Genomic DNA, 12862 nt, shown 5'->3' with positions numbered 1-12862 from the left:
GTACAATTATGCCATGACAAATTTATCAAATTTATCAAAATTAATAATTTTGATAAATTAAAGACTTATCAAAATTAAAACAGTTGCTGTTGTTCTTTCTTTCCTCTGAAAATTCATTTTAGAAATAATTTCATTCATCAGAAATTCACTTGAGTAGCAAGTGAGACCTGTAGGATGAGAGCTGGTGAAGATTTGTTTATCTGGAGAAGGACTGAAAAGGGAGGAATAAAGTAGGGGTGGGTGAAGGCCACATGAGTGGCAATGTGACCCTTCCCTAAGACCTTCCAAGTTTCCTCCCTAGAAATCATGGTATCCATGGAGAGGCTGTCTCCAGGAAACAAGAGAAGAGTACAAGTTTTGCATTCCAGTTGACTTAGGAAAAAGGGTTGTTTAGACAATGTAAATCCTTTGACATAGGAAATCTTGGGGAGGCTTATGGCTTCCACAGGTCATGGAACCAGGGGTTCAAAGCAATTTGTGATGGTTAATTTTCTGTGTCACCTTGACTAGGCGAAGGGATACCCAAGTGGCTGATAAAATGTAATTTCTAGGTGTGTCTATGAGGACGTCTCCAGAAGAGATGAACATTTGAATCAGGAGAATGAGTAAAGAAGATCTTCATCAACGCAGTGGGCATCACCCAATCCCTTGAGTACCTGAACAGAACAAAAAGGGAGAGGGAGGACGAATTTGCTTTCGGAGCTAAGACATCCATCTTCTCTTGCCCTCCTGCTGTCCATCAGAGCTCTTGGAACTAAAGCTTTTGGACTCAAACCAGAGTTACACAATTGACCCCTCCCTGATTCTTAGGCCTTCAGTTGATTATACCATCAATTTATCTGGTTCTCCAGATTGTGCAGATGGTGGGCAGATTGTGGAACTTCTAGGCCTCCATATCCAAGTGAGCTAATCCCTACAATAAATCACTTATTTATCTCTGGATATCCTACTGGTTCTGTTTCTCTGAAGAACACTGACTAATACACAATTCAATCTAGATATTAGATGATATCTAGTTTTCACATATGAGGATAATGCCAACACATTTATATAGTTGTTCTGATTATTATGTGTTAATATCTTATTATTAATAAACACTGTGCCACATTCAAGAAATTTGCACGAATGATGGGGCTGATGAAGGAGGAGATGATGTGTGACTGAACACCATTGGTATTTGTGGTCTAATTGAAACTCACTGGTCTAAACTGTGGACCTTGTCTTCTATTTTAAACATATGAATGTGTTATTTTATTAATAATAAAATAGTTGAATCCCTAAATTTATATCATTCTGTTACAAAGTTTTAAAAAGCGAATCAAAAGTTGACCATTTCTTACAATTAATCTATCTAGCAGACTATTTTTTTACTCTTAGCTTCAATCTGAGCACTACTTTGTTTCACGGCCACTTCTTGGATTTCTACTGCTACATTATTAATTTTTAAGTGTTCTTTGGTCTCATAAGCTGAAGAAATGTGTCATTTTCACAGACACGTATTTAAAGAAGTAGGACTCAGAAAACATAGAACGTACTTTCATATTCTGACTATTTTCATAAAAGGCTATGAGACAGTATTTTGACTATTCAAATTATGAGTGGGCTAAGTGATGAATTACCCACTAGCCAACTGATTTCCACTGTTAATACCAATGTAAATTATGGCCCAGATCAATCCCACAACTTCTAATGAAATTCCTGGGATGGGAATAACTTCGGCAAGGCCTCTATAAACACAGATCAAGGGTGTCAAGGGTGAAGCAGCAACATGAGAAATCCACAGACTAAGAGGCTTCAGTCTGGGGTCACTGCAAATCAAGGACACTGAGCCTATTTTAGATGGCAGTACAAGAATTAAATCATTACTAACTGCAAAACAAAGATTACACCATCAAAACTCTAAAGATGGTAAACAGATTAAATAACGTGCATATAAGTGAAGAAATTCTCAGGGCTGGAGAAATTTAGGACCATGCAAACAGATGAAGGCTTTCTCAGCAAAGCTGTAGCATATTTATGGTCCTACTGTACTTGGGACTATAGTGCCATTGAAAAGCGGAAACCCAGCTGTCACCTAAGACAGAAAGGGAATTCTGCAAATTTGGCAGCGATCCTTCAGCTGTGTCCTTAATACCCCTCTTGGAGTCTGCTATGCTGTGACATTACTTAACAGAGCTCAAAGAGGTCATGGAGATAGCTCCGTGAAGAATCAAAATTGAAAAGACTGCTGGTATAGAGTGGATTCTGAAAGCTATCTCAGGATTTAGCCAATCTGAACTATCACATCTTTCCCCAGATACCTGCCCTCAGTATTTCTCACCAGTTACTATTACTTATTCACCCAACTTCAAAACCTGAGTCTTCTCCAACTCCTCTTTTCTCCTCACTTCCACCTCCTGTTAGCTGCCAAGTCTAGCAGATTCAGCTTCTTCATCTTTAATCCATTCCCTCCTTTTGGTCTCAAAGGCCAGTGCTCTGGTTCAGGTGCTTACTCCCTCAGACTATTTAACCTATCCTCCCAGTTTCCAGTATTTTTCCCTCTAATTCATTTTATGGCCACCATAATATTCATCTTTCTAAAGCACAGTCTGAATCATGCCAGTCCCCCTTTCAAACCATCTTTAATTAGTCCTCATGGCTCTGAATCAAATAAATACTCCTCAGCTTGGCATTTAAGACCCCAGTAATCTCCAGTAGCTCCTCAACGTCTATACTATCACCCACACATTTCCTTACAAGCACCCCATGGTCCAACTTCCTGTTTCTTCCTCAAACTTCTTTTTGCAACTGGATCTCAATATGCACACGACTCAATCTACTGAAATCTTATCCATCTTCCAGGGTCCATATCAATCATTGCTTCCTCAAAGAAACCTCTCTCCATCTCCCCAATTATATGTGATCTCCTGCTTCCCTGAACCTAACACATTTTCCCTGGATCAATTATGACCTGCTATCTAGTCTACTTATTTATCTCATCTACTATAATTTTCTCCCAATCAATATTTATTAACACTTATCTATGTTCCAGGCACTGTATTAGGCATCAGGAGTACAGGAATGAATAAAACATCTATGACCCCTCAAATTACACAGAGGAGCCTCAAGCTGGTATTATTATGGAATCTTCAAAGTGTACCACATGATAAGTAACTAGCATAATTGTTCTATCATGATGCCAGAACATAATTCATAAACATACTGTCATTCAATTAAGATGATTTGTTTAAAACCTCTAATTCAATTAATAAAAGAATCATTTTAAATGGGAAATTTGAAAAATCATACAGTGTAAACTTTAAGTCCATAATAAAGATCTGTTCATAATGGAAGCAAAAGTGGAAGAAATATCAAATCTTTCCATTGAAATATTGTAGGGCAAAAATGTCCATTTTCTAGAGCTATCCACACATTTATTTGTTTAATGAAACGAAAGAGTGGAAAGAAAGAAACTCAGACTTTGGTGTCAAAGGGACTTCAAATGAATGAATATGATGAATTGAATGAATGAATTTAAAAAGACTATGGGTTTGGTTTTCTGACACTTTTTGGACCTATCATTTTAGAATCTTAGTAAAGTCCCCAGAAGTTCACGTGGAGATAACATAGATAGGGGATATGTATAGTGATCAGGTAAAAAGATGAAAGAATACAACTGTGAGATGAGCTATGTTAAATTATCATTAAGCAGGAAAACAAGACAATATTTCCCTCAGGCCTCTATCCTATCTATTCAGCCCCCAGTGAAGAAACTCTGGCATTTAAAAGATGGGGAGGTCCTTACCAGACAGTCCCATTTTTAACAAGTATGCACATTTTTACATCTCAGTTTCAAATATCCCCACAATTCACAGTAGTTGTCCAAGGCCCCACCCACGCTCCACCTCCCACCCCGCCTCTGTTTCTTATTTACCTCATATGCATCTTTGATGTTCAAGGGCTCACCAAGAGCAGCCACATGTCCCACGATGCCTTTGTTCCACTCTAAGCGGATACAGTTATTTGAAGCTTCTTCCAGTGTTGAACCTTCTGCAACATCAAAGAGGCGGCTGATAAGAAACTTGTCGTTGGAGCTGTCCTCACAGACAAGGAACAGGGAATAGCGGTCAGCGGAGATGAGTCCATGGATGTGCAAGAACATTTTGTGACATAAGGCTGTGACATCCAAGTGACTAGAAATATCTTTCACTAATTCCAAGAGTCTTGAGCACTGGTCCCCTTCATCATTATCAAACCTTGGGGGGGTTAGAGGCATCTGTTCCTTCTTTTCTGAGTCAGAGAGGAAGCTCACAGTTCCCTCAGAATCCTTGACGACAATGGGTCTAAGAGGCCGATCAAATTCGGAGGTGGAGATTTTCCTGGTTGGTGTTCCAGGGACGCTGCTCTCTGCATGGGGACTCTGCTGCGAGGGGCAAGAGCAAGCTTCCGTGTGGCCTCTGACGCCTTCCTTGCACACAGGGATGGTGTGAACTCTCAGCAAACCATGCATTGACCATTTCTCTGCAGAAAAGAACATGTAGACACAGTAAATGTTTGAGGAATACCCCTTCTTAAGTATTGCTACCCCCGAAAGCTTCTAAAAATCCGCTCGTGGTAAACTGATGTGGTAATGATTGATTTGTCATAGAAAATAAAAACAAGATGGTTTATTTAAGACGGTTTTATTTTGAAAAACTCTAGAGGACAATTGCTTCAGTGAACATTTTAATAAAGCCTGACTCCTATAACGTGTATTTTCAGATATCTGATTTATAACACATTGTCAAGTCTGCTCCTCTCAAATCAGTTTGTGTTAAAGTAAAAGACACTAAATTTGACAAGAGTCTTAGGAAAATATAAATATGGAAATTTATCTGCTATTTAAAACATACAACTTTTTCTGAAGTTAAATATTTAAAAATTTTTAAAAATTTATATAAAATTGGCTAGCTAATATGCTTAATTTTAGATAGTTGTTTTAATCTATATCGCTACATATATATTAGATTTAGAAAGGGAAATGGAAAATATAAACCATTTGATCTGGTATGTGGTAGAAAGATTATAGATTTCCATTAAAATCATCCTAATAAGATTTGTTCAATTAATGGTAAAGATGATCTCTTCTTCTAGAGTATCTACTCCTTGTATAAAGGAGAAAACAAAAAAGGTAGGTAATAACATATAGAAAATTCAGTCCAAGAAAACTTAAGTTATTTATGTTATTAATGTGCCATCCCATGAAAAAAACCCATTTGGGCTAAAGCCTTCACAGCGGGTGATTTTTTTAAACAAATATGCCAGATCATACACATCCAAATGATTGTTGTTCAGGTCAAATAATTCCTCTTGGGAAGCTGCATTCTCATGCCAACTGATGGTGCCATTACTTTAGACATTTTTGGAACTCTTCTTTTGAAACTAACTTCTAAAAATTTTCAAGAGCCACATAAGAATATTAGTTTTTTAAATTAATTTTTTTTGGAGTACAGTTGATTTACAATGTTGTGTGAGTTTCCGCTGTACAGCAAAGTGAATCAGTTATACATATATCCACTCTTCTTTTGATTCTTTCCCCATGTAAGCCATTACAGAGTATTGAGTAGAAAGAATATTTGTTTTATCTTAAAGTTAGATCTTGTTTTTCACTAAGCCTTCCTCTCAAAACAAGCAAGTAAAACCACAAAAACCTAGAGTAAAAGCTAACTTAATGTATATCTTATGCATTAGACTTGACTTTTTCTGAAACTCAAATTCCCTTTCAAGAGACAGAAACTTGCTACCACTGAGGATACTTAAAAGAACTGGCCTATAAAAGCAATGCAATCTCCACTTGACAATGACTTACTGATTATCTTCACCAAGGAGCCAGGGTAAAAAAGTTTGACAGTGTATCATTTTGGAGAGTGCAGGGAAACAGGCACTCTCTAATCCTTCTGGATGCAACAGAAATTGATAACACCTCTTCAGAGGGCAAGTAGGCAATAGCTAACAAGTTTTAAAATGCATTTATCCTTTGTTCCACAGATTTTACGCATGTGGGAAAGGAAGTACCAGGGTATTTATTTACTGTGGTACTTTTTGTTATAGCGAAGATAAGAAGCAACCTAATACCACAAACAGAAGCCTGGCAAAAACACATCATGGTGGACTTCCTAGGTGGCGCAGTGGTTAAGAATCCGCCTGACAATGCAGAGGTCAAGGGTTCAATCCCAGCTCCAGGAAGATCCCACATGCCACGGAGCAACTAAGCCCGTGTGCCAAAAAAAAAAAAAACACATCATGGCACATTTATAAAGGGAGCACTAGGCAGACATTTAAAAATGGTCATAGGTACTGATGTGAATAGTTATCACAATTTATTAAGTGAAAAAAGAAGATCCAGAAGGGAGAAAGAAGAGTTAGCCTTTTTTCTGAGTCTCTACTAAGTCTTTCACTTATAGAATGTTCCCTTAATTATTTTATTTTGAACAGCAACTATTGTTTGGTAAATACTGTACTACCCTGAAATGACACCAGTCTAGAATGAAATGGGTCAAAAAAAAGATAACACAGATATGATCAGGATTACCCCATAATTCCAAGTGTTAGATACAGTTATAAATTTTAAAGTTCTCTTTAAAAAGCAATGTAGGGACTTCCCCCGTGGTCCAGCGGTTAAGACTGCATGCCCTCAAGTGCAGGGGGCACAGGTTTGATCCCTGATTGGGGAACTAAGATCCTGCATGTGATGCAGCATGGGCCAAAATAGTAATAATAATAATAATAACAATTAGTTTTTTAAAAAGCAATGTAGGGCTTCCTGGTGGTGCAGTGGTTAAGAATCCGCCCGCCATTGCACAGCGAAAGAAACCATAAACAGGACTAGAAGACAACCCTCAGAATGGGAGAAAATATTTGCCAATGAAGCAACGGACAAAGGATTAATCTTCAAAATATACAAGCAGCTCATGCAGCTTAATACCAAAAAAGCAAATAACCCAATCCACAAATGCGCAGAAGACCTAAATAGACATTTCTCCAAAGAAGACCTGCAGATGGCCAACAAACACATGAAAAGATGCTCAACATCACTAATCATTAGAGAAATGCAAGTCAAAGCCACAGTGAGGTATCACCTCACACCAATCAGAATGGCCATCATCAAAACAACTAAAAACAATAAATGCTGGAGAGGGTGTGGAGAAAAGGGAACTCTCCTGCACTGCTGGTGGGAATGTAAGTTGGGGTACAGCCACTATGGAAAACAGTTTGGAGGTTCCTTAAAAAACTAAAAATGGAACTAACATATGACCCAGCAATTCCAATACTAGGCATATACCCAAAGCAAACCATAATCCCAAAAGAAACATGTACCATAATGTTCATTGCAGCACTGCTTACAACAGCCAAGACGTGGAAGCAACCTAAATGCCCATCAGCAGATGAATAAAGAAGTTGTGGCACATATATACAATGGAATATTACTCAGCCATAAAAAAGAATGAAATTGAGTTATTTGTAATGAGGTGGATAGACCTAGAGTCGGTCATGCAGAGAAAAGTAAGCCAGAAAGAGAAAAACAAATACTGTATGCTAACTCATACATATGGAATCTAAAAAAAAAAAAAATGGTACTGATGAACCCAGTGACAGGGAAAGAATAAAGATGCAGATGTAGAGTATGGACTTGAGCACACAGGGTTGGGGGAGGGGGAAGGAATGGGGAAGCTGGGACGAAGTGAGAGAGTAGCTTTGAAATATATACACAACCAAATGTAAAATATATAGCTCATGAGAAGTTCCTGCATAACGTAAGGAGACAAACTCGATGATGGGTGATGACTTAGAGGGCCGGGATAGGGAGGGTTGGAGGGAGTCACGGGAGGGTGGGGATATGTGTATAAATACAGCTGATTCATTTTGGTGTACCTTAAAAATTGGCACAGCACTGTAAAGCAATTATATTCCAAAAAAGAGCTTAAATTTTAAAAAATGACACAAAGATAACTAAAAAATTAAAAAAAAAAAAAAAAAAAAGAATCCGCCTGCTAGTGCAGGGAACACAGATGGGTTCAATTCCTGGTCTGGGAAGATCCCACATGCCATGGAGCAACTAAGCCCGTGAACCACAACTACTGAAGCCTATGTACCTAGAGCCCATGCTCTGCAACAAGAGAAGCCACTGTACTGAAAAGCCCAAGCACCACAACGAAGAGTAGCCTCTGCTTTCCGCAACTAGAGAAAGCCCGCACGTAGCAATGAAGACCTAAAGCAGCCAATAAATAAATAAATAAATAAATAAATAAATAGATTTATTTTTAGAAAAGCAATGTAGTAAGTATACTGTACAGATCCCCGGTATATACCTACAGCACAGAATCTTTTAAAATATAATTGCCTAATGTTTTATAAATTCATGACAAGGCTTAGGACAAAATTTTCAGCAATGAGAACATACGCTGATAATAAAATAATGCTGTATCTCAAAAACTTCGACAGAAATGAGGGGGACATACTCTGGGAAATCCTTGCATTACCTCCAGAATCACAGCAGTAGTGCCAAAGACACTGATGTCAGACATGTATGTGAAAAATGCACAGGAAGCATTTGAATATAAGCTGTTTCATAAAATGTAAGACAGAAAAAAGCAATACATTTAACTTAACGTCTCATGTGATTTAAAAGTGTGTACATGTAACTTAAATTCTCAAATGTATACAAAAATAGGCATTTTAACTATTTCAGCTACAAACCTGAAACACAGCCTCAACTTATTTCTTATCCTCTCATTGAAAAATGGTGATCGACTTTTAAATTTTTTAATCAAGCCACCTACTTGACAACTTCATGTGAACATCTAAACAGACACCTTAAAATCGTGAAATCAGAATTCCTAATGGCCCATCCTTCATCTTGCTTCAACCTCACTCCTTGACAGTTTTCTTCATATTAATAAGTAGCACCATGATCTCCCTAGCTACTCAACCAAACATCTAGGAGTTACTCTGAATTTCTGTTTCTTTCAACTCACACGTCCAATCCAGCAGCCAAGTCTTGTCTACATGACTTTCAAAACCCTATATTCTAGTCTGTTCATTTCTATCTCCTGTACTACCTCCCTGATCCAAGCCCACCACCTCTCACCTGGGACTGTGGCCACAGCCCCTTAACTGGTCTCTCTGATATTATACTAGCCTCCCTTCAATCCATTCTCCACACAGCAGCCAGAGTCATCTTTGAACAAAGAAAACCTTAACATCTTAACTACCCTACTTGGCTTCTCACTGAATTGAGACTAAAACTCAAACTCTTTCTATCCCCTACCATAGCCCCTCTCACCCATGCCGGCCCCTTGATACTCCTCATCACATCAAACTCTAACTGCCCCCAGTCTGGACCACTCTACTCACCTGCACCCGGCTGACTGCAGCTCCTCATCCCCTGCGCAGACAGGTCTTCCCTGATCACTCCACCTCAAGTGGCCTCAACACACTATGTTCTCCCCCCACGCTATCTGAATTCTTACTATCGTCTATTTTTCTGGTTTACCAATCTGTTGGTTTATTGTCTGCCTCCTCCGAGGAGATGTAAATGTCATACTTGTCTGTCTTGTTCACGGCTGCATGTCTGTACTTAGAAAATGCCTTGCACATACTAAGTCCTTGATAACTATTTGTGTGAATGAATAAATAAATGAAGCCTCCTAAATTAACTGCATTAAAAGGGACAATAGTCCTTTGAAAATGTGAATGCTGGTATATTTGTTACAGAAAATCAACATTGTGTTTTAGCTATTAATGTTCATCTTCCTTTGGATGTGAGTCTCATAACTGACCATGGCTAATTTACCCTATAGGATATCCTATAGGGCCTAATATATGTCTTAAACTAAGCCAGTGTCCAAAAATTCTTTGTTAGGTGTTTTGTATTATATTTGTATTGTGTCACAAGTGTTTTACTTCTAGATATTTTCTTGGAGAGATGAACTCAGTATTAAATGACACAGGAAAAATAGATCTGGTATATTCAGTGACTCAATCAACAATTTTTATGAACTACCAGTCATGGAGGGAAGGGTTTTCTCACGACCACATTATTGATTATCTGAGTCCCTGTAGATATGTCCCTGCGTAGGAAAACATATGTTATCATAACATCAAAACAATCACTTATAAACCAAGCATAAATGAAATTAAATCCTCTCTCCCACCTCTCTCCCTTTAGGCATCCCTTGAGGTTTTGCAGTGCATGACCTATGTGGCTGTATGAAGTGGGCCTTCCTTCCTAAGACTAATATCTATCATCTCCTGTTGATTGTTTTTTAATACTTTAATCTCTGCAAATACAAATCACCTGCAGACTGAAATTTTACACTCTTATGTAAGATATAGAATTTCTAGAAGTAAACCAAGGTGATATTGGAGAACTATTCTAATATTACATAAAGCCACTGATAATTAAGGGTTAAGTCCAATTAAAAAACAGCTAACAACTGGAAAAAAATCAACAAGGATCATGATATAACAAACACGTGAAAAGAGAATTCTATTCAAAGAAGTGCATTCTAGATTAAGAAAGGCTGCTGGAAAAACATCAAATATTAATTTTAAAAAACTATATTTGAGGAAAAAAGACTCTCTTTAGGATCCTGCTGCGAATGCCAAATAAGAAGTAAAGATACTTGTGTTTACGATACAGCCTTGCCAGAAAATTGTTTATTTTAATAGCTTGGAGTTTTCATTATAATCTAAATCTTCTTAAATCTAAAATAAGGTAAATTTACTCTTATAACCCGCGGTTCCATTTTTCAAGATAAAGTTCCAATCAAAGCCTTTTCACTAATATTTTCCCATTTTAATTGGATTCACTTCTGTGTCCTTTTTTTTCTAGAATAAATTATTCTCATGAAGGTCCTTGAGTGTGTCAGGCACTAGGGATACAGGAGTGAGCAAGCCCAGACCTCTCCTCCCCAAACTGAAGCTTATATTGTGTCCAGCAGCTAATTTACACACACACTGAATTTGCTGTCATATGAAGTTATATGTAACTGCATATGAATGAAAAAAGATGGAAAGATGAACATGTCAAATATGAGGGTAATATACCAGATGGGATTCAAGAAACCTGGTTGGTAGCTCTGATGGGGCAAATCACTTCTTTGGCCTGAGATAGGATCTCTGTTTTCCCTTCTTTCTCTTCCTTGAGTCTCTGAGATTTTGAAAAGTATTTACATTAGTGATATTGGAAGGGAAAAAAAAGCACCATTTTATTTAAACCTCGTGAAGCAGGCATGCACAATCCCAGTTTCTAAATTATGAAGCTAAATTAAATGGCTGAACCAAACACATTCTGCAAGCTGGTAACAAAACCTGGAATCAAATCTGGGTCTCCTAATCCAAGTCTTACGGCCTATAAGAACCTAAAAGTTCCCAGAACATCAATGTTTGTCACGAAGACACTTCATAATGTCTAGCTGCATCTGAAAGAGTCAAAGATCAAATTTAAACACACAAGGCATAGAGAAAATAAAATCACCTATAATACACATCCTCTAACTAAATTCTTTCCATCCAGATCATAAAAGGACAGCACACTTAACCACTGAGGTAAAAACACTGCCTCAAGGGATTCAGAGAACAAAGATTCTTAAGGATAGTGTCCTGAAAAAAAATCTGACTGAATCCCATGCCTGTGTTTCTCTGAAAGCATAAAATGTTTTACAAACCAAAAATGATTCACTGAAAAGAATATATAATAAATGTATTCAAGAGAAGAATAATTCTCAGGGCTGCTAGATTTAGCAAATAAAAATCCTGGATAATCCAGTTAAAACTCAGTTTCAGGTAAACAATGAATAATTTTTTAATATAAGCAGTATCTAAAATTCAAATTTTACTGGGTGTCCTATATTTTAGCTGGCCACACTAGTCACTCGATATTCTATTTTTCCCAAGTGAAACTGTTGGCAGGTAGACAACAAAGAAAAAAGCAGGTTCTATGCAGCATGCTAATGAGCTCCAGGCTATCAAATCACTAATACTAATTTTATCATTGAAAGAGCACAAAGGATCCTGTGTAAGATAACTGAACCTTTTGAAAGCTCTTGGATTAATAATTTGTGGCATAAAAGTCTTCCTTAAATCAAGCTTTTTCATTTTACTGTCCAAACTATACCATATATTTAATAGAGAAAAAACAAACTGCAATCTACTTATAAAAGGGAGGCTAAGTGCTAAAAACTCTTGGGACTTACAACCACACGCTGAGAAGCTGTGTTTTTCAGCCATAAATCCTAAATTCCAATCTGTATCTTAGCTTTTGCTACCAATGGGATTTGTGACCAGTGGCAAACAATTTTCTTCTTCTGAGTTTCGATTTCATCCTCTGTATAATAGGGGAAATACTGCCTATTCTAACTTCTTCATGAAGCGCAAGGTGCTGACTTTCTTCAGCAGAGTATGAAGTCAAGAATACCAAACTGGCCATCAGGAGAGAACTCTAGTTCCAACTATAAGAATACACAGACCTGAGGCTGAACCAATCACAACTTCTCTGGAGTTCATTTTCTCCAGAGTACAAGTTCTTCATTGTACACACGGTCAGCCATATGAACAGGTCATGAAGCCTGCTTACATGATGAACGGGCCAGTAGGTGATGATGATTAGGTTGGTCAACTCTTGTCATCTCCTTTTGCCCCTCAGCTTCCTCATTTTTAAACAGGCAAAAGACTTCTTCCTCCTTCACTCACCGCACAGGGTTGGTGTGCGCGTCAAGTTAGAGAACGCACGTGGAAGCATTTCAAAATCTCTTCCATATATTGAAGATGTTGCTATCTCCTAGACCCTTAGGATTCATTCCAGTGGAGACGTAGGGCTGGGGTAAGGAGCCATGGCTGTTCA

General features: G+C 37.8%; 1 protein-coding gene across 1 annotated transcript; it reads right to left on the bottom strand.

Annotated features, from left to right (window-relative positions):
* Nucleotides 1–593: 593 nt before the first annotated feature.
* On the bottom strand, nucleotides 594–4493 carry LOC130844421 (cGMP-specific 3',5'-cyclic phosphodiesterase-like). The gene is made up of 2 exons (XM_057720672.1): nucleotides 3914–4493; nucleotides 594–656 (listed from the first exon to the last, which is right to left on the bottom strand). Exons 1-2 carry the CDS (start codon nucleotides 4487–4489, stop codon nucleotides 594–596), a joined length of 639 nt encoding a protein of 212 aa, XP_057576655.1. The 5' UTR covers nucleotides 4490–4493.
* Nucleotides 4494–12862: the final 8369 nt, after the last annotated feature.

The sequence above is a fragment of the Hippopotamus amphibius genome, chromosome 2 (genome assembly GCF_030028045.1).
Source record: "Hippopotamus amphibius kiboko isolate mHipAmp2 chromosome 2, mHipAmp2.hap2, whole genome shotgun sequence".
Taxonomy (NCBI): Eukaryota; Metazoa; Chordata; class Mammalia; order Artiodactyla; family Hippopotamidae; genus Hippopotamus; species Hippopotamus amphibius.
The sequence above is the reverse complement of the archived record's forward strand: the minus strand, read 5'-3'. Positions and strand labels throughout refer to the sequence as shown.

Coding starts and splice junctions, on each gene's coding strand:
- LOC130844421 (XM_057720672.1), bottom strand. CDS start 4,489: ATGCATGGTTTGCTGAGAGTTCACACCATCCCTGTGTGCAAGGAAGGC. Junction 657..3,913: donor ACATCAAAGATGCATATGAG/GTAAATAAGAAA, acceptor TGTTCTGTTCAG/GTACTCAAGGGATTGGGTGA.